The sequence below is a fragment of the Podarcis pityusensis genome, assembly GCF_964106645.2.
Source record: "Podarcis pityusensis genome assembly, chromosome: 1".
In the NCBI taxonomy this organism is placed as follows: Eukaryota; Metazoa; Chordata; class Lepidosauria; order Squamata; family Lacertidae; genus Podarcis; species Podarcis pityusensis.
In genome coordinates this window covers 27594758-27619733 of record NC_138028.1, presented here as the reverse complement: position 1 = coordinate 27619733, position 24976 = coordinate 27594758, and the positions used below count along the sequence as shown (strand labels likewise).

The following is a 24976-nucleotide window of genomic DNA, read 5'->3' as shown; positions in this document are numbered from 1 at the left end:
GAATTAGGCATCTTATCATTAAGACATCTTAACTCAGTCTTGGAAATCAATATGCCAACCTCAGCTTATCAAAGCAGCACTGAAGGATATTTAGGCCATTAAGCAGCAATAACATGAAATAAAAAAGCAATCTCTCACCCCACTGGTATTTCAAATAAGCCATTCCATTTTATTTTCCAGGTACAGTAAAAATAAATAGTCCATAACTGTATTGGTTTTACGAAAAGGAGGGATATGACTAAACAGCACATACACACACACGAAAGGAAATTTTCAGAACCAAGGAAAATGCAGAGTCTCTCACATACCACACCTGGAAGTAAATCAAACCTATTTTGCCTAGACTGCTCCGCCAATAGCATACTCGCATCAGTCAATTGTGACCTAACAGAAATAAAGAACCAACTTCAGACTATGGTTGAAGATCCTAGCTCGTTCCCAACTTAATAATCAAAGGTTTTGAGTTTGGATTTAACAGGAAACAATCATTTGATTGGATTTCCTGGGTTAACTGCAGTGTGCGGAGAAGGGAGGAAAAGAAGGGAGAACCCCTGGTGCAGAGAAGGGAGGACCCCTGGCCCATCTAGCTCTCTCCAAGGTTTCACACAGGAAACCATTCCCAATTATTCCTGGAGATATTGGGGATTGAACCAAAGACTTTTTGCCTGCAAAGCAGATTCTCCACCACTGAGCTACAAGGGCTGGCAGTGGCATATGTCGGAGTCCGCAGGCACAAAGCTTGCACAGGTCCCAGAGATCTAACCCAAGATCTGTACGTCCAAATCAGCCCACTGCCTAGCCTTGCCTATTCAGCAGTTCCCCTAGCTGAATAACCAAGGGAGCATGCTGCCAGCCTCCTACTGGACCAAGGGGGTGTTCCAAAGACCCACACATCTGGTTCTGCATGATCAGGAGGGGCTTTGGATTTGTGTTTCTCAAAACAGCAGACACCCACCATACACAGCAAGCTGCTTTTGAAACCAAGAAGACTTTCAAAAGCAGTCTGTGATAGAAAACCCTACCAGGCGTGCTCAAGCTTGTGGGAATGCCTAAAGTGGCGCTTTGGATCCCAGCCCATATTTACCAAGGAGGGGAATCAGCCCATTGTTCGGGCTTCTATTTAATTTCTTAAAAGTGATCATCTGGATAGAGGAAAACAGTCCTTTATGATTACCATAGAAGAAGAAGAAGAAGAAGAAGAAGAAGAAGAAGAAGAAGAGGAGTTTGGATTTGATATCCCACCTTTCACTCCCTTTAAGGAGTCTCAAAGCAGCTAACATTCTCCTTTCCCTTCCTCCCCCACAACAAACACTCTGTGAGGTGAGTGGGGCTGAGAGACTTCAAAGAAGTGTGACTGCTGGTCACCCAGCAGCTGCATGTGAAGGAGAGGAGACGTGAACCCGGTTCCCCAGATTACGAGACTACTGCTCTTAACCACTACACCACACTGGTGTAGAGCATAACACTTAAAACTTATTTATAAAAAAAAAAACACACACACCCAATGTTAATGACAGGCACTTTCCCCCAAAGAGCCAACTATCTAAGTAAACTACGATAATGCTTTGGAGTGACAAATCGAGTTCAGATAAGAGCTACAGCAATTACAAAGTCAGTGTCATACGGTGTCAAGAGCAATTGTGTTTGCTGCTATATTTCTCTAATTAAAAGTTATGGAAGAATAAATAAGAAGGTGCGTACTACAGACACAGTAATTGTTAAATAGGGTTATCCTCAAGACATGCATGTAATAAGAAGCTTTTCTTTTCCTAAGCCTGGGAAATTGCAGACCCATCAGCCAAACATGAATCACAAGTAAATTGATGGATGGTGCTATTAAAGCCAGGGATGCCAAATATACAGAAGAAGGAGAAAGAGAATCCTTCCCAAGGAAGAATAAGCACCATTTCTGCAGCAGGAAGACTCGCCTCACCAACCATTTTCGGGAGTGCAATTTAGCTGTTATTCAACACGTTGACTCTCAAAAACACTTCTGACAGCATCAAAGGTCCATGAGAAGGAAGATCCTTTTACAGAGGACCAAGCAGCAGCATTCTGTCAAGCTATAGCAGAAGGAAAGGTGGGGCTGCAGGACCATTCCATCAGCTTGCCTGGAGGACCAGCCCCATTTAGCTCCTTCCTCCATCAACTGCCACCTGGCAGAGGGAGAGGGGGGAAGCAGGACCACTCCATCAGCCCTGCTGAGATCAGCTCTGCTTGACTCCTCCTTCCCTCCATTCCAACTGATCAATATAAGAACTGACATGTGTGACTTCAGGAAGCAACCCTTAGATTGTAAACTTGTGGTCAGGGACTGTCTTGTTTCCACTGATCTTATGTAAGTTCCTGCGGGGGGGGGGGGGGCTTACTTAAAACATTTAAGTTGTGCAGGCCGGTTAGGAGCATCCTCAGAAACACCACCATCCCTGGGCCCGGCTGGCAAGTTTTTTCAATGATCCGCCCAGCGAGCACAACTCTTCTCCTTGATAAAAATCACTCAGCACTGACAAGAGGCAAAAAGCCAGGTGTCTACAGGCCCCACTGCTTACCACCTGACAAGTTCATGGAAGCGAGAGGGTACTTCCATGGCCCAGGAGACACTGAGAGAGAACAGATGCTATGCAGCACAGCACCAGAAGCATCCTCTTCTCCTCCACCACTGGAGGAGGTCAAGGCTCCTGCTGCATTAAGAAGGGTTGTGCCACGTCCAGGGCTAGGCAGGGCCAGAAATGATGGCTATGGGCACTGAACATATCCATCATCCATTTGTCTGTCTAGCACTACATTATCACACTTTAATCCATCTCTGGATTATATTTGTGCAGTGCATCCCTTTGTGGGTGGGATCTTTTTAATGCATTTCTCTTTCCTCTTGGTTTTAACGTTTCTATGTGGGGCTTATTGTCAATTTGTTTGGTTGGAAGTCGCTTTGGGTTGCCCTAGGCAAGATGAAGTGACTGACAAATTAAAGGAATGAATAAATAAATACAATGTCTGAAGCACAGCCCATTTTGGCCCTTAGGACCAGCTGTAAGGGACTGAGGACTTCTCTCCAATGAGACTAGAAGAGCAACGCAAGAAGATCTGAAGAATGGACAGGGGGACAAGCCAGTTACAGTCCTGAACTGGGGAATGCCTCTTAGATTAGGGGTGGTGAACAGGGGTCCCTTCAGCTGTTGCCAAATTGCAATTTGCATCGTTGCTGACCATTGGGACATGCTGGCTGGTGCTGAAGTCCATCAAAATTTGGAGGGCAGCAGATTCACCACTACTGTCTTAGGGGATGCAGACAGTGTGTTGTGGGAAGGTGATCTTCAGCTCACTCTTTATTTTCACCATAGCTACTGTTGGCCAATCAGGGAACCAGTTGGGGACAAAATGCTGGACTAGTTAGACCCTTTGCCTGAGCACAGAATATACAGTTCCTCATTATGTTCACTTCCTCAAGAAATGACCCCAACACCCAGGAGCTCAGTTGCTCCCCCCTCCACACACCTCCCCTAATGCCTCTCTTTAGGCATTAGTTCAAGAAAAACATAAAAATGTCAAAAGTCCAAATCACAAAATTGGGGGGGTGGGGGGTGGGAAGAGAAATTGGAAAACATTTTAGAGTGCCCTAACAACAATTAGCACTCTGGAATGCAACATGCATAAAGAAATCACACGTTTAACTGCAGACCGGACCGTAGGGGGTATAAATAAAATGCGCACCTCTATGCCATCACTACTAAAAAGAGAAAAGAAATTCAGCACATTCCAACAAGGTTTGAAACTGTGAAATGGGATTTGCTCAGCCCCCTTGCTCTTCACGGATGGCAAAACACTGGCTCCTAGTGGCCACAAAGATTCTGCAGGCTTTTTTCCCCCTCAAAATGCATTGGCGTCGTAAAGATTTGAAAGCAACTGAAAAGATAAATAAACTCTGAGAAGCAAATTTAATCCCATGTAAATCAATTCAAATGGCAGGAAATCAATTCTTACCCTAAATACATAGTTGTGTTGACTAGCTGTTAGGCTGTTAGTTAGTTAGTTAGTTAGTTAGTTAATTAGTTAGTTGGCTTCTGTCTGTCGCAAGAGACAATGGAATGTGTCTCTGAGGGTGAAGTCAAACCGCTGTGTTAGCATAACCAAAGTTACCTCCCTGGGGCGCAAGCTGGGCAAACCACTCTTTATTATACAGTGGCATCCCTTGGCTTTGAGTGTTGGTCAAATTTCTTTTATTTGATCAAAGCCTCATGATAAGCACAGTTCAGGGAAAGTGGTAAGAACATAACGCAAGCCCTGGTTCATCAGCTCTGCAACCTTCCAACAGAGGCAAATGACAGCCAGGAGTAGGAAGCTGGGCCAGGGGGCTGCAGTGGTTGGCAGTGGACCCCTGCTATTGTCCTTTTTTAAAAAGATGCATACAGAGGTTTGGAAACAACAGCATAGGCAACTCCCAATTTACAAGGAGGTTACATTCCAAGGCATCGCGTTCATCAATGAAATTGCATGTAATTGAAACACGATTGGCAAAGCCTGAAAACACCAGAATCACTCCCTCCAAACCTCCTTGCTCAAACTCAATAACTCTCCACATGCCTCAGAAGTCGGTGCAAGGGCTCCTGGGACTGCATTTACAAAAGCTCATGGGATAGCCAGACACTGTTTTCACATTTTCTTTTTTGCCCTCTCTGGGTTCTTTTAGGGCCACATCTGCCATTTTTAAAGTCACTTTGGGGTTCAGTGCAATGCGCACTTGCGCAGTTGCAAATCAATTGGCTATTGCCGGTACCAAAAGATGCACATAGCTCCTGAAAAAGTGACAAACATCTGGAAAAAATAAATAAATTGCTAGCCCATTTGAGAAATTACTGTGCAGAACTTAAACACCTTAATTTCCTCTCCGCTATAATGGATCACAACCTTTTACCACCATTCCGTGAAATTTAAAGACAGAGAGAGAATTCAAAACTCTTTGACCCAAGAAGAGCACATGAATCTTTACCCAAAGTAAAATGTACGCTACTTTCTCTCTTTTTCTTCTTTAATGTGACCTCCGAAAGGAGAGTCACTCTTTCAGAACAGAAAGTGTCAATCTAAATTAATCCTCACCGGCTTATACTGCACTGTATAATCTGCAATTGCCTTTTTTTAAAAAAGCACATAGGTCACCACATGTATTAAGGCAACCAAATATGAAATTAAACTTTTCATAGACTCTGTGAGACACCAGAGTAAAGTCAGTCAGAGATGACTATCCAAATAATCGCCCAAGCACTTAAATTAAATCTAAAATTACAAAGTATGCATTTTATCTCCCCGAGGTTTTCAAGTGTTAGGGTGGAGTAATTTCTCTACCACTCTTGCAGGCATTTCACACACTCTGTTCTAAGAGAGGGCCAAAAGGGCCTTAATTTGCCTTTTCAAAAAGCGAACAATAGCTCAGTTTGTCTCCACAGCACAAACTCTTGTACTCTGCCAGATGCATTTTGCTTCAAGCAAAGCTGATTATACAGCACGAGGAAACCGGCTATTCATTACATCATATTTAGGCTTCAAGAGAGCAGTATTCACAAGGTGGTTGTTAACAGCGTTTTTAACAGTTTAAATCTTAGGTGTAACTGAAGATGTTTAAAAAGAAACACAAAAAAACCCCAAAGCCTGCTCAGAACCAAAAAAACGCTTTAAATACTCGCTGCCTCAGGGAAGAGAACCCCTTTCATGTATGGCTGTCTGACAGTTCGCTTGATGCACAACAAAACGCATCTGCAAAAATGGCAGTCATTCCTTGAAATAATTAGCTCAGACTAGACAGGGAGCAAGGACCAGATAGATATGCAGTTCTGTACGTATTTTAAAAAAACTCGACTGCTTTGCATACCTCCTGCAGATGCAGAGACATGTGTCCCAGCTGATCCTGACGTCTTTCAACAAGCTGCCTTTCTGAGCGGATTTCTCGTTCTATCTCCTGAAGCCTCCTCTCCACCTGTTCCGACACCTTCAATGAAAAAGGTGGGTTGGGGAGAAGTGAAATTCTTCCGTTAGCATGGCATTGAAAGTTAAAAAGAAAACAAAAAACCATCACTCATTTTTCTAGCAAAGTAAATGCAAAGGCCTAAATACAATTGTGAAGTCCTCCGTTGGTTAGCAATGAAATGCCTATCTGCCTTCTGGTAAAGAAGACGAAAAGCGAAAGGGGGGAGGGCACAGAAACAAGGCTGGGGCAAGCTCCACTCAGGTTGTCTGTGCCCTCCAGCATCACCTCCCTTCATAGGGCCAAGAGAAACACCTGTCCCACGGGAAGGAGAAAGAAAGCAAAGCGAGTAAGCAAAGACAACTACCGGACCGGCTCCAGTTGGACTGTCCCCACCTCCCCAAGCCTTGCACTCCATGCCATTTATTTGTCTTAGTCTTTTAAAAATGTAAACTGCCTCAGGCACGTTGGCAGAAAGATGCTACCGTATATACTCGAATATAAGCCAACCCGAATATAAGCCGAGGCACCTAATTTTACCACAAAAACTGGGAAAACTTATTGACTCGAGTATAAGCCGTTTCATCACACCACAAACCTGGTGGTGGCGGCAGTGGCGGAGGAAGAACAAGCAGCCCGAAATGGCTGCTTTCAGGCTGCTCGTTCCTCCTCCTCCGCCACCGACAGCGGCAAAGGCGGAGGCGGAAGGAGCAGCCCGAAAGAACCCTCTTGAGTATAAGCCGAGGGGGGCTTTTTCAGCATCAAAAATGTGCTGGAAAAGTCAGCTTATACTCGAGTATATACGGTATATAAATGCAGCAAACAAATTTGGGCTGCCTTGGGGAGTTTGGAGACCGAGTCTCATTGTACGGTTTGATTCACATGGGACCCCGGCCGAAGGCAGCATTTTCTTTGGAGTCTGTGGCGCAATGGGTCCGTGCGTCTGGCTGTTAACCAGAAGGTTTGTGGTTGAAGCCCACCAAAGTATGGTTATGGGCAGGATTCATGCATTGCAAGGGGTTGGGCTAGATGACCCCTCATGGTCCCTTCCAATTCTACATTTCTATGATTCTATAAGTCTTTCTCTCCCTTGCCTAATTTCAGGGCCTTGCCCAGGGCATTTGGGTGGAGCCGAGACAGGGAATGCTGCTTAATTCACTTGGGGGCGTATCCTGAGCCACGAAGAACTTAAAAAGCATTGCAATCAATCTGCATATGCTAAAACCCGAAGTCTCTTCAGTAACAGACTGGGTTCTTTTGACCCGTTGACCACTGCCACACGTAAGCTTTCCTCCTTGTTACCATGTAGTGCTTTGCATGCGAGTACAAGGTTAATAATAATAATAAATTTTATTTATACCCCACCCTCCCCGGCCAGAGCCGGGCTCAGGGCGGCTAACACCAGTAAAATTACAGTAAAAACATAACGGGGGGGGGGCCCAATTTAAAATACAGGTTAAAATGCAATTTAAAATGCAGCTTCATTTTAAAAGTAGCCCATAGATCAAAACCATAAGGGGAGGGAAACATAAGGGTCAGACTGAGTCCAAACCAAAGGCCAGGAGGAACAGCTCTGTCTTGTAGGCCCTGCGGAAAGGTGTCAAGTCCCACAGGGCCCAGTCTCTTGTGACAGAGCGTTCCACCAAGTCGGGGCCAGTACTGAAAAGGCCCTGGCCCTAGCTGAGACCAGTCTAACCACCTTGCGACTTGGGACCTCCAAAATATTTGAACACAAAAGGCAGGAAAAGAAAGCTTCAGAGGAACAGGCCATTATCATGTCTGCGTGTGGCATGTCTGCACCCACACGGTACATATGCAGCATTTGGGTGAAGAGAATCTCAACTTTCTTCTTCTTAGAAGGAAAAAAAAAGCAGGAGGAACATTTGATCACAGCCTTGAGCATATAGCCTGGAGAATCCTCAGAAGCCAGAGTTGGAATGAGCTGGAAATCTGGTCACAAGTGAGGCTCCACTGCCCTGCATAGCTATTTCTCACAACTCAAAAAAGCACAGCTAATTATGACAAAAAAAATAGGCAGAACTTGTATTAGTCTTAGAATCCAGCAAAATACTTCTTACAAATTTTTATCTTGTGGAGCTTAATGCGTCCCCAAGTGTTCTCCCATTCAGATCCTGACCTGCTTATTTACAACAAGGTTGCAGCGCCATGTGCCTTCAAACAAAACGTGTGTGAGTGTGTGTGTGTTGACAAATCCTTGGTCAAGTATGATCACACTGCCACCCTAACAGAGCAAAGAGAGATTCATAGGCGGAAGCAGGTTTCACAAGCCTGCAGGTATTCCAGGTGCAAATGTGCATCTGGATGACAAGACTCACATTTGGACCACATTAGAATGGCAGGATGAGTCTTTTGATGTGGATGGAAATGTGCAACCCCATCTAGGGTCACTGGTTGTACACATGGGGAACTGGATCAGAGACAACTTACCATAATGTGAAAATTAGATTTTTGTGAAACCACACTGAAATTCCATATGCCACTGCCAGGATTTTTGTTGTTGTAACTTTGCTAAATGACAAATCAAGAACTGAACTAGAATAGCCTCTGGCCTTAAAATAATAAAAAATACGACTGAATGAATCAGTAACTGCAGTAATATGATCAGAAGAATTATTTGCTGTAATTATTTCTTTGCTTTACAGGGAAAGAAAACAGGAAAATAATACTTCCCTAGATTGCGGTTTTCATTCTTTCCTTTCCTCATCTATTTGCAGACACTGCCCTCTAGCAGTGAGCAGGGAGTTAAACATTCTATGCAAACATGGGACTTATTATAGCTTTATGGTAGTTATTGCTTTTTATTGCAGTTTCCATGCTGCAGAACTGTATTCATGGCGTCATAGTACATTTTGCAGCAACATTTATCCATATGATTTGCAAACAATAAATGTTAAGTCATATTTGGAGTTGGCACTACAATCATAACCAACGTCCACAATTACGAAGGTTAGATGTAGTATAGGTTGTGTTTTTCCTCCCAAAATGTCTGCACTTACTGAAACTATGCTATAGTTTCCACCGTCTTTAAACTGCTTCTTTACCATTTACACTTGGTTGGAATTGCCGCAACAAAAAGGTCAGCCCTAAATTCATAATTTAACCGAACACACCAATGTCATCTCCTTGGCTTGAGTCTCAAAGTGCCCTTTCGCTCGCCAAAAACACCACCTACTCATGGAAGAACAGTTTACAACCTGGAAGAAGGAGGATGTGGAAGGAATGACCCCCAAATTCAGCAAAGTCCTTGCCAATGTTCAGACTCTTATGCAAGACTTTGCACAAGGCCTTTTTCAATGAGCAACTAGAGTTTATATGCTGAACACCCTGTATCTTCCTTGTTCACCTTGCTAATCACGTTATAATGCAATTCCTAGTTTAAACGCATGCAAATGGGAGACTTTTTTTTTACAGTGCAACATCACAGAGCTGACGAAACAGCAGCAATGCTTTTCCCCCTTCTGCTCACGGTTCTTCAGAACCGAACCCATGTTTTTAAAAACACCTAAGATTGTTATATATATAGTCCTTTATTTCATCGGCATTCTGTGTTCTTTGCAAAAGCAATCTGAGCTACACTGTTGTGGAAAGAACTCTCCTTGCTTTCTCTTTTAGGGAAAGACATTTAAAAAGTATCAAGAATGGATGATTAATCCATGATTACTGAAGGTTAATTCCCGATTTATTGGAGCCAAATTACTTTTCAAACAACATTAGATGGAAGGTTTTCAAGCAACGCTCCAAAAGAAACCAATCATTACAAGTACTTAAAAAACAGCACGCTAGAGTCAAGGGCAGTTAAAAGTCTAAGCAGCTGTAGCCACGGAACAGAACTTGAGAGAACTGAAATTGCAATCCACAGTATGCAATCAACAGGAACTTCAGTCAAAAGAATAAAAATACGTAAACTTCCAACACAGGAATTCCAAGGATGAAACACCAAATAAGGAGGGGGCAGAGGCTGTATTCTAGAAGTGTCGGGGAGACAGTTGCCCCAACTCACAACCAGCCCCTTATGCAGGCAATGGCGGCATACAAGGCTAAAGCACAACTACACATGTCAGACATGAGACAGGTGTTTTCGGGCTTGTGCTGCTCTAGCAAATGCAATCCAACAATAGACGGAATTTTGCTTCTGCAGAACACACGGCAGTAGAATCAGAAAACCCACTTGAGAATGCGCCACTGCATCCATTTGCAAGCCAAGGGTTCCTCATTTGTATTTAGGTCACAGGTCCTTACAGTTTGTCCAGCTCTGTTCACAAAGCTCCCTCGAGTTTCAAGAACAGCTTGTTGAGCAGCACAAGTGGATGCTGCCGGAGGTGAGGAGAGTGTCAAGAGTCCTGCTGCACACACATGAAAGGGCTGAAGGGAGGGGGAGCCCAACCAGAGGGAAAGACACAGGTTAGCCACCCCTGCTCCATGGCCTGCCCTTTGTCAATAGAGGATCAGGTCTATAAATCTCTCAAATTCCACGCTTCACTGAGACCAGCACAAGATCAGAAGATGGTGGCACATTTGTCGGTTGCCTGCGCTGCACACCTATGGGTTTCGCTCACAGCGAAAGGGGTCTTCACATTGCTTCTTGATGCTTCGCTCCAGAGTCCCAGTCTCTCTTTGCAAAGCCTTGAGGTCTTTAAAGCGTGAGAGCCTAAATCTCAGGTAGAGTACCTAGACTTCACAGTCCAAAGGTCATCTGGGCAGAGTAAAAGGACACTTGGACAAAGGACTATACAAAGACATAGCAGAAGCCAAGACTGGCTGCTGAAGCCAAAACAGTCCTCATGGCCATTCCCAAATTCTCATCGTTAAACTATTCAGCCACAGCAGCCAAAGCGGATTCCCAGAGAGAAGCCAAAAGGCAAAGGCATGCCATGTTCCGCAAAGTGCTGGTGAGAGTCAACTCCCTGAGATGCCTTCATCCCCAACCCAAACAAGCAATACTTGTGACTGCCTGGGGAAGGGATCTTGCCCCCACCCCCTTCCCCAACCCATCAGCACTGTTTCAATGACAACTATTAAACTGGTGCTGCTCATGTGCATTTAAGCACCTGTGGGAACCATCCCTGGCACCAGGATGGGGTGTGGAGATGCTAATTCTCTAGCTAATGCTGTAGATGTTTCCAAAGCTGCTATGTGCAAGCAAAGATCCCATCTGCGCACCTACACAAAAGGGAATACACGCATAGTTTCTGGGAAAGCTCAATTCATAATATGGGGGCACGTTGCTGGACCATGCACAAGCCTTCGATTTATAATTTCATTAATTGTTCGAACTACCACTTTCTACTAAGTTGATTTCATAAATTTTATTAACCAGCAGATGCCCCCATTGCTCATTCCACTTGTCAGCTCATCCACCAACCCCTCTGCCAACTGCCCTTGCCCCACACCTAGCCAAACCCCCTTCCCTTTACACCGCACCAACCTCCTCATCTGTCCCTTCACAACTTGCTTGTTTGTAATGAAAAATAAACTGAGACCTTTTTTCTGCATTCCTTGCTGCTCCTTTAAAACCTAGTGAAACATGAAAATTCCTCAGCACTAGAAGTTAAACGGGAAAAATAGTAATTATGGCTGCATTAATTCTGTCTCAAAAAGGATATTCTAAAATTCTATCCCATAACAATATAATTCTGATTTATTCAACATCCAAGTTGGAAAGGTATTCTTGTAACGTAATTTTGCCTAAATAATACCCCTAGTTGTGTGACTGGACTCACTTAGAACAAGTTATTGTTGATGCAAAATTCTTTCTTAACATATGATCCAATAACTGCTGCTTTGTCTAAGCTTATGTATGTCACCAAACAAACTTTATCAATTTCATCTTTGTTACTGTGAGCATTTGTTAAATATAGCACTACGTCATCTGCAAAAAAAAAAAAAATCCATACATGCTCTCTGCTAAAACAAAATAGTTACAGTGTTTGTGTAAGTTGCAGAAGTTTTATTAATTATTGCAAAATTCAAGGCTGAGAATAGGCATCCTTCCTAGTTTCCTTAGACAAATATATGGATTTGAAATTAAAGTGCAAATAATGCTGCTCTTGGATTACTAAAGATAATACTAATCTAATACTGTTTTAATTCAATGCAATTTAATTTAAGGCACTTTAATTCAATGCAGATATCTCATATGTGGGGAGAGCAGAGAGCAGAGATCAAAGAACTAAAATAGGGCTAATAACTGCAAATCCTCAGATGCCAGAGTTTTCCCAATAAAATGCTCAGGTTATGTACAGGGAAACATATATTTCTTTTCACAAACCCTTCAAAGCCACCCATGTTTCAGGGTGATATATATGCATGGTAAAATTCAAATGAGTTTTCAGGATTTGTATCAACACAGTTTGAAGCAGTGCTAACAGCTGTTCTCCCCCCTTTAAGTTTAGAAATGTATAAGTGTCACAGGCTCTTAGCAGCATAATCAACAAGCCTACACACCCCTGGAGAGCAGCCATTTTAATAGACATGGCAACAAAAGATACAGAAATCCACTGCAGGACATCTGCTTGGCTTGCAGAAGGTCCCAGGTTCAATCCCCAGCTAAGGCTAAGAATGTTCCCTACCCAAAACCCTAGAGAAACACTGTTAGTCATTGCAGACAATACAGAGATACATGGACAAGTAGTCATAGACTCACTATAAAACAGCTTCCTATTTTCCTAATTATAATAATAAATTGCATTTATCTCTAACAGCACACAAACCGTAAACGGTAAAGAAAAAAGAAAAGCAAGCCGTATGAAGAACGGTTGAAGGAGTTGGGGATGTTTAGCCTGGAAAAGAGGAGACTGAGAGGAGAGATGACAGTCATCTTCAAATATCTCAAGGGAAGAGGGAGCGAGCTTGTTTATTCCTGCTCTGGAGGGTAGGACTCGAGGCAATGGCTTCAGGTTACAAGAAAGAAGATTCCAACTAAGAAGAACTTTGTGACAGTAAGAGCTGTTCAGCAGTGGAACGGACTCCCCTCCTGCATTGAAGCTTTTTAAGGAGAGGTTGGATGGCCATCTGTCATGGATGCTTTAGTTGAGATTCCATCAATAAACACACGAGACGTAACCGGCTGTGTTCTTAAATAAATAAGGTATACTATTCATTGTATCAAATTGTAAATTTCAACAGAAGTAACTCATAAAGTTCAACAAACGAACAAAGCAGAAGACGCAGTGGATCAGATCATTCTCTAGTCAGTTCATGCATAAGGTCCATCCATGTAATGGTGTCTATTCCACCTGTCTGTTCATAAAGTCCAAACAATCTACATGAAAAGTTGTTAGTTCCACAAAATCCTTTCACAGAGTCTAGACAAGGATTTCCGGAATATTGGGCTTGTTTCGCCATCCTGGGCTTCATCAGTAGTTAAAGCACATGTGTGATATTACAAGACAGTGGATCTTATGGCATAATAGCAGCTACTACTGTGAAAGGATTTGACTAGAACTGACTAGAGAATGATCTGATCCACTGCGTCTTCTGCTTTGTTCGTTTGTTGAACTTTATGAGTTACTTCTGTTGAAATTTACAATTTGATACGATGAATAGTATACCTTATTTATTTAAGAACACAGCCGGTTATGTCTTGTGTGTTTATTGATGGTGCTTTATGTGACCATAGGTTTATTTGTTGTTGTTTTGTTAGTTGAGATTCCTACATTGCAGGGGGTTGGACTAGATGACCCTCGGGATCCCTTCCAACTCTACATTTCTACGATTCTATGAAATGGGACCTGCAAGAAAATGTTGGCATGTAGACTGACCGTGTTTGGGGTTTCAGCCACCTAGGCCCTCTTTCTGGACAGTCCATTCTCCCCTCCACTGTTTTTTGCTCTCCCCACCCCAGCTTCCCAACAACCACTCAGCAGCCTGTAGTCGCTAAGCATGTTTCATTCTCATTGGGCTCTTTTCAGTCCTCCCTCTGCTTAGTTTCTTTCCACAAAAATAAAGGTTTTTATGCACTTCTGCAAAGCCTGAGGGCTGCCCCCCCCGCCCCCCCCCCGCACAAGCTTGCCAATGCTTCCCCCACTCTGCGTGGATCCTCTGGCATGCGTAGACAAAATCGGCCAACTTCATCAAGAATAATTAATCACTGTAACGTAACAAGTACAAACAAACAAACAGAGCTGTGTGCCACAAAATTGTTCTTTGTTCTTTTTGCCTTGGCAGCTCCAGATCAGTTTTAATTACTATGTTGACAGTACTTGCCTGCATGCTAACATCATACTGCATTGTACTGTAAATTTGTAGAAATAATGAAGACTTCCAGTTGGCACAAGTGTCCCTCATCTCAGCACTTTCCGAAACTTCCTGAATTTCTTCTTCGGAAATGGAATAAGCCTTCTGCTAGAAATTATTGCAAATGATATTTTTTTTATAAAAAAAAATCTGTGGAAGGCAAGAGGCTGGGTTTGGGGGCAGAGACGTTTATTTTTAAAAGATACATTTAGGGACACAGAAGTTGCCTGACACAGAATGAGACCATTTGGTCCATCCATCTCTGTCTCTTATCTATAGAGGCCTCTCCCATCACTAACTGAAGATGCCAGGGACTGAAGCTTAGGAAATTTTGTATGCAAAGGACGTGCTCTACCAGTAAGAGGGCCAGCCAGATGCCTCAGTAGGAAACTCATAAGATAGACATGAGCACAGCACTCACCCACTTCTGATCCCCACCAAGCAGCATTCAGAGGCCTACTACCTCCAATAGCAGACATCCATAAGGCTGAGGCCTGCTCAGTTAAAGACTTTTTTTTTGTTAAAAACAAACAAACCAACAACTACTGCCTCACCTGTATCACACGCAAACACACATTTTCACAGCTCCCTTTGACTTATGTAACTCTTTTATTATTATTTGCAAAGCCAACAGGGAATGATAACGTTGTGAGGTTTTGATGTCAGTATTTAATTTTACACACAGCGGTTCCCCCATTACACAAGTAATAATCTGAAGACATGTCACTCCATGATGTTTTCTCATTTGCAGAATGTGCTGCAATGTGGGGGGTTGAGTTTAACCCTGAGGCTTTCCATGGGTTGTCTTTCAATGCAACTCTCAAAAACTCAGCCTTTCCGACTGAGATTTGTTTTGATTTTAGGGCTTCTGAACAATGAAAAGCAAGCTTTTAAATGTCTTCTTTTTTTTTAGATTGCATTTTGATTATCTTTATTCCATAGATCCACATAATTTTAAAAAGCGCATACTGATATCACAGCGGAAATGTTCTATGGGCCAGAATGGGTGGCCATTACTATTTGGGTTAAATAAATGAATTAGGGTTGTAGTCTTGGGTTGTTTTTATAGCCTTTCGGTCTATCTGATGTCAGGAGTAGGTCACATGAGCTGGAAAAATTTAATTTTGAGATTTTATTTTTGGACAATAGTCCAGAGAAGCCAAAATATAGCCTGTCTTCTGTTTAATACACTAAATTTTTCATCATATAGCCCCCTATCTGACACTGAGCAGCAACTGAGGTAACATTCCATATACAGCAGTACCTCGGTTTACAAAAAGTCCCATTTACGAACTATTCGGTTTATGAACTCCGCAAAACCAGAAGTAGTGTTCCGGTTTGCAAACTTTACTTCGGTCTACGAACGGAAGCCAGACAGTGGAAGGGCACCAGCGGTGGGAGGCATCATTAGGGAATGCGCACCTCGGTTTAAGAACAGATTTGGTTTAAGAATGGACTTCAGGAACGGATTAAGTTCGTAAACCGAGGTACCACTGAATAAAATACTCTCTTAATTCACCCCACTTAATCTGTCAACATATATCCTTCCAGATCTTTACAAAAGGGTAGAGGTATCACCTTGAAGGATTAAATTAGGCACTGTCTTTGTTTACAGCCTATGACTGTGGTAAAATTTCTAGACATGATTGTTGTCAGTAATAAGTCATTTCCTCTGGGAAAAAAAAACACCTTCAGCATTTAAAGATAAACAGGCAAAAACATGTAATACTCAAGTGTGAGCAACAAACTGAGTAAAACAATTTGACAGATGCAACGGATTCTATGTGCAATAAAAAGCCAAGGGGATGAAAATGAAAGAGTGCTTTGATTCCATGACAACACTTTTTATTAAGTTGGTATGTTGTTGTCAAAACGTCCTCCACAAATCCTCAAGAATAGGGAAAGCTGAAGTATGTTTTCCCAAATATTTTAACTAAGGATAAAAGTTGTCATCGCTATCTTCTTCAAGGACAAATCCACAGCCGTCCTTGTTAGTTTGGTTGTCGCAATGTTGCATGTTACATATTGCTGCCCATGTCAAACCATTCTTTACTGAGGTACATCTGAGCACTGCGTAAGATTGCTTATAACCAGCAGGAGAGTTGTATAGTGGGTCACCACAAATAAATATATCCAAGACTTATTTTTGGGTAGGAGGCTGGGGTTTAAGCCTCCATTGGCTGCGTGCTCTCCTCTCAGGAGGGAACAGGATCGCGCAGCCAAGGCGGCAGGATTTAATCCCGGCTCATCCGCTGTCTCGCCTCCTGTGAGCCCTTTGCAAGCAAGGAGCATCCATCGGGGCATTGTTTAATACAGCTACAGTAAAACATGTCATTTGTCCCTCAGGGGGGAAAGTCCATTCTGTTGAATTTGAGCAGCTGACCAGGAGAAGCTGAAAGACTTAAGGCCGTCAGGGACATTAGAAAGAGCTCCCGCTCTCGTGCTAATAGCGCCAGTGCTATTGCTGAAAACATGGGCCTCTGAGCAAGAGGGCATCACCTCAAGAAAGAAAGCAACAAAATAAACAGGAGAGGAGGAGTCCATCATTCAAAACATAGGAAGCTGCTTTACATGGAGTCAAACCATTGTGTACACCTAGCTCAATGTTATCTACACGGCCTGGCAGAAGCTCTCAGGAGTTTCAGACAGGGGACATTCCCTGTGGGTGCCAGGGACTGAACCCGGAACCTTCTGCAGATGCCCTGCTAGTGAGCTACGGTCCTCCCAACTATACTAATACGGTGGTACCTCAGGTTAAGTACTTAATTCGTGCCGGAGGTCCGTACTTAACCTGAAACTGTTCTTTTTTTTTTTTTTTAAATAATCTTTATTAAGATTTCAAAAGGTTACAAAAAAACAAAACAGAAACTCAAAAGATAACACAAAACATAACATAAAAAAATTCCACCTTTTAAGTCTCATTTTCAATAACTTCTTTTCATGACTTCCCCACGCTTCCCCTTATTGTATTCCAACTCCAATTGTTTATTCAAGCAAGTTTTTATCCTTAGTGTCCTAATCATAATTCATTAATTTACACCATAATTTGTTAATATGATTCTTTATAATAATTTTAAACCTTAATTCATTATTATCCATTAATTTAGTTTGTTTAACAATTTTTAGAATATATACCTTAATCATACATAAAAAGAGAAAAAAGAGATATAAAAACAAATAAGAAAATACCTTCCCTAAGATTGTCCCTGATTCCCATCCACAGATTCCCCATTCTTATAATAATAAAAAACATATAGTTTTACACTGCAAAATAAAAATCAGGCCCCCTTTGGACTTCTAAACCCCACCCTTCTCTTCCCGGTTTCAATCCCAAACCAAAGTCCAATTAGTCCATCTTTTTAGCCTGGTGACCTTACGTCCGAGGCTCTCAAATCTCTCTCAGTCCCTTTCAGCCGGCTTCTTCGAAGGTCTTTCATATTGAACACCCCAGGTCGAAGAAGTACCTTCTCAATGCTAACCATATTTCTTCCGGCAAGGCCTACTTGTTTAAAGGTGGAGCTCCAGCTCTGTTTCTTAAGTCTATATGTCCCAAATAGTCCAGTTTTCATCTTAGTCGAATTAAAATTCTTCTTGGCAGGTCTCCGGCTCTCTTTTATCTTCTGTAACTTTTCAGCCACCCCTTCTTTCTGCTCCTCCTGTTCAGCTGATGTCTTGATCTTTGGTTTCTTTTCTTGTCCAGCTGCCTGTGTTTTGAACATCAAGTCCCTTTCCAACTCAGTAGGTATATTTTCTGTTAACTTCGGTTTTGTAGGACTTGTAGACAAAACATGGCCTTGCTAGATCATCTCTTGCAGCTTTCCCATGAGAAAGATAAGCTCTTGCAAGTCAGCTCGTATTTCCCGACCTAGTTCCATTCTTGTAATATCCAAGAATCCCCTCTAGAGGGATTCTGGTTACTTAGTATTCTTTTCCCTTCCGATCCAAAAGTCAGATTTATTTGTATCAGTCTTTCTTTACTTTCAATATTTTGTAGCAATATAGCCGGTTAAAGTTTAAGCTTTGATTTTCCCGACTTTGACGGCTAATTTGACAGCTGTCAAAAGTTTTCTGTAGATCCTCTGCAGGCTCTTTTCACGGGTTACTCCTGGGCTTGAGAAAGGTGGTACTTAATCCAAACAATTAAACTCTTGTCCTCCGGCACATTAGCTTAGTCCTTTAAATCTGTGGAATTTATATCTTTTATCCAATCACCCCAATTCTTCTCGCAACCTTAGTTGACAGCTCCTTGCTTCAAACTGTTTACAATAAGGGGGGGCGGACTTCCCTTTTTTTTCACCTCCCCCGCTCGTGCCAAATTCAGAATCAAATTATTTGTAATCCAATTTCCAAATTACTCACGGGTTGTTGTTCTTGATTTTAAGTCCAAATTTTAATAGGAAGAAGTCAGCGCTCTCCGACAAATGGCATGCGGCTTCGCTCGGCAGGGGAAGCAAAAGACTCACAGCACCACGCCACTCCCCGGCACCCGTTCCGTAGCCTTTAAAAAGGCTCCTTCACGAGTCGGGAGGGCGCTAACGATGCCCGCCGAGTCACCATGTCCACGGGCTCCTATGCCCGTGGTTTTTAAGGGTCCCCGTGTCGCCGGCACGGCAAGACCCAGTCCCTGTCGAGCCAATTCCCTCCGGAGCTCAGAGGGAATCCGCCATTAGCCGATCGCGCTAACCCGGAAGTCAATCAACCTGAAACTGTTCTTAACCTGAAGCACCACTTTAGCTAATGGGGCCTCCTGCTGCCGCTGCGCCGCCACTGCACAATTTCTGTTCTCATCCTGAAGCAAAGTTCTTAACCTGAAGCACTATTTCTGGGTTAGCGGAGTCTGTAACCTGAAGCGTATGTAACCTGAAGCGTATGTAACCTGAGGTACCACTGTATCCTCTCATGAGTTTATAGCTGTAGGGCTGGGTGGTCCTTTTGGTGGGCTATTTGCCATTGCTCCTTCTTTTCCAATGCCTGCTACTTGCTGTATTTCTCTGCCCGGACTCCAACCCACCCACCCCCAGCCCTGCTCCCACCATTGCAGGGGGGTTGGACTAGATGACCCTTGGGTCCCTTCCAACTCTGCAATTCTACGATTCTATTTCTTCCTTCTTTCCTTAAGACCAAGGAACACCCAGCATTTTCTACCTCCTCCACACCAGCTTGTAAACTGCAAGAGCCTCTTATTGTGGGGTTTTTATTGTAGGGGTGCATTTATCACACGTCATCTCTGGTACTAGTATTTAGCAGTGAAGGCAAAGTCTCTTGTGTCCTTAAGTACATCTATATGCTGTTTTCCCATTCTTGTCTAATGGAGAGCTGGTGTAGTGCAATGGATAAGAGGATGAGCTGCGAATCAGGAAGCCCCTGGCTTGAATCTCTTTTTTGCCATAAACCCACTAGCTGGCTTTAGGCAAGCCATTCCCTCTCAGGCTCAACACCCCCCCCCCTGCAATATGCAATATGGGGGGGTAATGATACTGACTTGACTTACAACAACACCGTAAGGTAAGGTTTGCAATGCACGAGAAGCACTTGAAATAATGGAAAGGGTTATCCCAACGTGAAGGGCTGCTACTATTATCCACTTTCTTAAAATAATAGAATCATAGAGTTGGAAGAGACTACAAGGGCCATCGAGTCCAACCCCCTGCCAAGCAACAGTCCATGAGCCAAACACCAGTTGTGCAGGAGATTGTTTTGACTGACCCAGTTTAGACAATCCAAACTTGACAGTCTTAATATTATATACAGAAGAGAAGAGGGCAAGCAAGTTAACAAGCTCAGACTTTGCCTGGCTCTAGGGGTGTTTTAACATGCCATCGTTTGCAATACGGTTTACAAACTGCACAGAGTATTGCAAAGCAGCCCTACAAGAAGCCACCTCCATCCCACCCCACAACAAAATGCCAATTTTTCAAGGCACTCACCGTATCCTGTCTTTGGGATTCATTCAGTTTGTCAGACAAGTCTTCCAACATCCTTTTTGTTTCTGCATCAGTTCTTCTTGCAAAAGGAAGCATGAAAACAAAACGAAAACCATTTCTAAATATATTGTGCGAATGATTCTTTTAACATTACTGTTAAAGTGTCATTACTTCAGGACACAGCCCTTCTGGCTAGAAGAAACTCTCGCATAGCAAATTTCCAGTAGAGCAACACAACTAAGTTATAAACAAAGAAATGGGGCACGGCTTTATTCAGTACTACTAGCCATGAACTTATTTTCCAGCAAACAAAAGACAGTTGCTTTTTTTTTTAAGTCAACAAAACAATGCAGAACTAAATTTATAAATGTTATGGAGACACCATTACCCTTAATAGGGAAAGTCTATTTGCTAGGGGGGAGCAGGGTGGGGCACACAGGTGAGCCAACAAGCCTGATGTGCTCATGTCAGACATCTTGCTTGAATAGAAGCCAATGAACATAGAGCCAAGTGTGCATAATTCTGATCTGCAAAATCTGATCTGCAGTTCCGAGGTTTCCTGCCATCTGGACTGAGCCCAGTTTGTATGTGACATCCAACATGGAGACGTGAGGCATGTTGGCAAATCCCACTCCCCACACTGCCTATAAAACTTACCGTATTTTTCGCCCTATAGGACGCACTTTTTCCCCCTCCAAAAATGAAGGGGAAATCTGTGTGCGTCCTATGGGGCGAATGCAGGCTTTCGCTGAAGCTTGGAGAGCGAGAGGGGTCGGTGCGCACCGACCCCTCTCACTCTCCAGGCTTCAGGAAGCTATCAGCAAGCCTGCTGCCCAGAGCGTACGGCACGCTGAAGCAGAACACCCCGCGCTTCGGGCAGATATCCTTTTCTCCTCTAAAAACTATGGTAGGTGCGTTTTAAAAGCTTGGGCTTCCCCCACCCCAGCCCCGCGGCTGGGGGGGGGGGAATTCTTTATTTCCCCCCCAAAAAAACTAGGTGCGTCCTATGGGCCGGTGCGTCCTACAGGGCGAAAAATACGGTAACATCTGCATAACACCTGTCACTATAGCATATGCACCCCCCTAAACAAACAGAGTTCTGTACTATTTTGTTGCCTGTTGAGTTTTTTTAGATTACCACTTTTTGTGTAAAGAGAAAGGAGAAACTCACAGCTGGCAACACAGAGTGAAGTTATCCCCCCCCCCTTTTTCCCCCTCCAAATTAGAAAGGAAGCCCCTATTCAAAAGTGAATTTCAGTTAATAAGGTGGGCACAACCCCACTCTGTATAGGCTCTCCCCACAAGGACAATGTCAGCATAGGGTACCTGTCATTCTTTGCATGCAGAAGCTGCCAACCCCTTGTAATCATGGCAAAGTGAGTTCTTAAACTGCAATTCCTATATAATAAGTGTTCACACTTTTTCCTACATGATAAAAATGTTTCATGCAAAGGAGTCCTAGATCTGGATTCTCAAATCAACTAGTTATTACCCAACAAGCACCACTCAGTGAATTCACCAAGCAGTGAAAATCTACTAGGAATTTGTAGTCTGGACGAGGGCCAGTGCTCTGAGTGGAAAGTCTATTTTCTACACTATTTTGTCAAGCAAAATCACACTCTGTCCATACCGATTTCTTCTTGAAAGCTCTCTGTTGAGGTCGTCTCCCAAACGAACTTGTTCACTGCTAAGATCTCTGAGTGACTGGTGTAAAGAGTGCAGCTGCAGTAGGAAAGCACAGAGTTTAAAACCATGCATTCAGATAGGTTTCTTTGACTCAAAATCATTGCACACACACACACACACAGACACGAGACATTTGTGCAAACTACTTTTACAGCAGTCTGGTTCGCACGTCATGGTAAGCCAAACTATGGTTTACTGGGACTGCACAAATGTGCTTGGTGTTTATTACCTTCTGTTAAGGATGGCTACCTACCTGATCTGGATTATCTCCACGGTCAACAAATCGGACAGCAGACCTAGACCGCCGCCGCCGCGTACCCAGGGTGTCGCTATAATCTCTGAGGGGAGAGGTAGGCTGGAAATGACGACCTTCTTCACAAGATAAAAGAAAGGCAAATTAGCATAACCTTCTTAAGAAATATGCATAAACACAGTTTACATTGTGATAGAAGAGTCACACAACTATATTTTAAGTGAACTCAAGCAGTCCACCTCCCCACACTCATGCATACATGACACCTTTCAGCCTGTTGTTGTTTACTTGTTTAATCATGTCCGACTCTTTGTGACCCCATGGACCAGAGCATGCCAGGCACTTCTATCTTCCACTGCCTCCCGCAGTTTGGTCAAACTCATGTTTGTAGCTTCGAGAACACTGTCCAACCATCTCGTCCTCTGTCGTCCCCTTCTCCTTGTGCCCTCCATCTTTCCCAACATCAGGGTCTTTTCCAGGGAGTCTTCTCTTCTCATGAGGTGGCCAAAGTATTGTAGCCTCAGCTTCAGGATCAGACCTTTCAGCCTACTAGCTTATTAAGGTATTGAACAACATCTTTTAAAATCAAGTGTTTGGATACTCCAGAGCTAAATGAAACATACCTGGGGCACCACCATCCAGGTCACTTGGATATAAGCTTGAAAGAGATGCACTTCTTACTCCAGAATTTCTCAATAACCGTTGGCTTCTTAGTTGACCTATGGACTGCTCCAGTGTTTCTTTAAGCTGCATTAAAATGACGACTCATTAGGTGGGGACAGCAAGAGACTTTGTATGCGAACAAATACAATAACTAGCTGAATAGCTATCTGGCACCTGTGGGGTTGGGGGGAGAAATAGATATGACTTCTAAGAAAAGCATGCAGTTGTGGCCACACATGACAACAAACACACATTGGCTGAAATTCTTAGCATAACACGAGTATCACCATGGAAGAGGTGTTTCTGAAATGTTCAAGTCCTATCTGGGACAGTTGTCCCCTGTGCAGAGAAGGATATGTCCCATGAATATTTGAATTTGCTCCAAATGCTGAATGAGACATGTAATTCATATACTTTTCATCTGCTTTCATGAGCTCACATTAGCAGCACTGTTAGTTTTTAACTCGGTTGCAACAAGATGTTGAGTTCTTATGTTTATTAAAATCTAGCTAGGAGAGAATGTTCTAGACACAAAGGTAGGTTTGTGATTTGGTGGACCAAGGCCATTTTTTTGAGATGAGTTTCTAAGAAACAAAATACAAACAAACAAGGCAAAAATACTTTAATGATATATTTTAAATTGTTGCAACCTGCCCTGGGACCTTACAGTGAAGGACAGGTAAAAAACTGAATTGTTAATTAATTAATTACATTAGGGCAGGAAGGATCCCTGTATGGCAGGGATAGGGAAGCTGTTTCTGCCCAAGGGCCACATTCACTTCTTGGCAATCTTCTGAGGGCCACATGCCAGCAGTAGGCAGGTCCAGAGGAAAAAGCAGGCAGAGCAACATATTCAAAATTTCCCTGGGAAAAGGAGATTAGTTTCTACACACACTCAGGCACTCCTTTTTCTCCTCCAAGCAGAAAAGCAAGAGGCATTATCAGAGTTCAACGACACATTCCAGCCAGGCAAAAACACCTGGGGGTCTGAAGCAGGGGAAGTTAGCAGTTCGGCCTGAGGAGAGCTCCAAGGACTAGAAGAAGAAGAAGAGTTTGGATTTGATATCCCACTTTATCACTACCCGAAGGAGTCTCAAAGCGGCTAACAATCTCCTTTCCCTTCCTCCCCCACAACAAACACTCTGTGAGGTGAGTGGGGCTGAGAGACTTCAAAGAAGTGTGACTAGCCCAAGGTCACCCAGCAGCTGCATGTGGAGGAGTGGAGACATGAACCCGGTTCATCAGATTATGAGACTACCGCTCTTAACCACTACACCACACTGGCTTCTCTCACTGACTAGCTGGAGAAACTCACAAGGCCTGAGGTTTCCCACACTTTCTGTGCAGTCTGATGGAACCTTGCTGAACACAAGGTGGGGATGAAAGAAATGCTCTAGTTGCATCATAGCAGGGTTCAGGTGGAAAGAAAAGGTCGTGCGCTGTCAGAAACATTGTAAAGAATAGCATTTCTCGGCTTGGAACGGAAGATGGCAAAAAGAGAACAAGTCTGCCACGCGGCCTGGCAGACCACAGCCTTTCTCCACCACCCACACCTAAAAGAGTGAAGCAGAGCAAAGTTGGCTACAGTTCCAGTCCACCATCACAAGATACTGGGGAGCGAATAGGAAAATACATCCAGCAAAATGTTTAGGGGCATAAGCTGGTGAGTTTAGATTTTACCAACAGCAGCTCACATTTGCAATTGCTTCTGCCTGTTCATTGTTGTATTCTCGATACTGGCCCAGCATCTGGTCCACATGTTTCAGGTTCCGATTGGTATCCTTAAGATAAACATGGGAAAAGAAAACATCATTAAAAGAAAAACCTCAACCACAAACACTACCCCCCTGTAAACCTTCTCCTACTCTGCTTAATGCCAAAGCAGGCACCTCAGTGTTTGAAAATGCTGAACAGAGGCTTCATATCCAAACATGCACACAGGTGACAGCATGAAGACAGCTCTTATTGAGGATGGATGTGGATAACCCAACTGTGTGGGTCCGTGAGGGATGAAAGGAAGGAAATGTGCACTCCAGATGAAAGAGCACATGCAATTCCTGAAGCAGGTTTCTGATCCAACAATCATGGCTAAGGACAAGTTCGCATTATGATACCATATATACATATGGTATATGTGTGTGTGTGTGTGTGTGTATTCAAAACTGAACAAAAGTGAACATTCCATCAGCACAAGGATTTCTCTTTGCTACCTAGCATAACAGTCTTCCCCCTCTTCTT

General features: G+C 43.3%; 1 protein-coding gene across 6 annotated transcripts in view; it reads right to left on the bottom strand.

Moving 5' to 3' along the window:
* CEP128 (centrosomal protein 128) overlaps positions 1–24976 on the bottom strand; it is a 205401-nt gene that overhangs the window by 174613 nt on the left and 5812 nt on the right. For 5 of the 6 annotated variants that reach the window (XM_080974122.1, XM_080974123.1, XM_080974124.1 and 2 more), the window contains exons 3-8: positions 24433–24519; positions 22699–22822; positions 22076–22194; positions 21767–21858; positions 20140–20215; positions 5864–5980 (exon numbers count right to left, since the gene is read on the bottom strand). In XM_080974122.1, the coding sequence (XP_080830248.1) occupies positions 5864–5980; positions 20140–20215; positions 21767–21858; positions 22076–22194; positions 22699–22822; positions 24433–24519 (615 nt within the window). The remainder of the gene's footprint in view (positions 1–5863; positions 5981–20139; positions 20216–21766; positions 21859–22075; positions 22195–22698; positions 22823–24432; positions 24520–24976) is intronic. The other variant, XM_080974121.1, reaches the window with a different exon arrangement.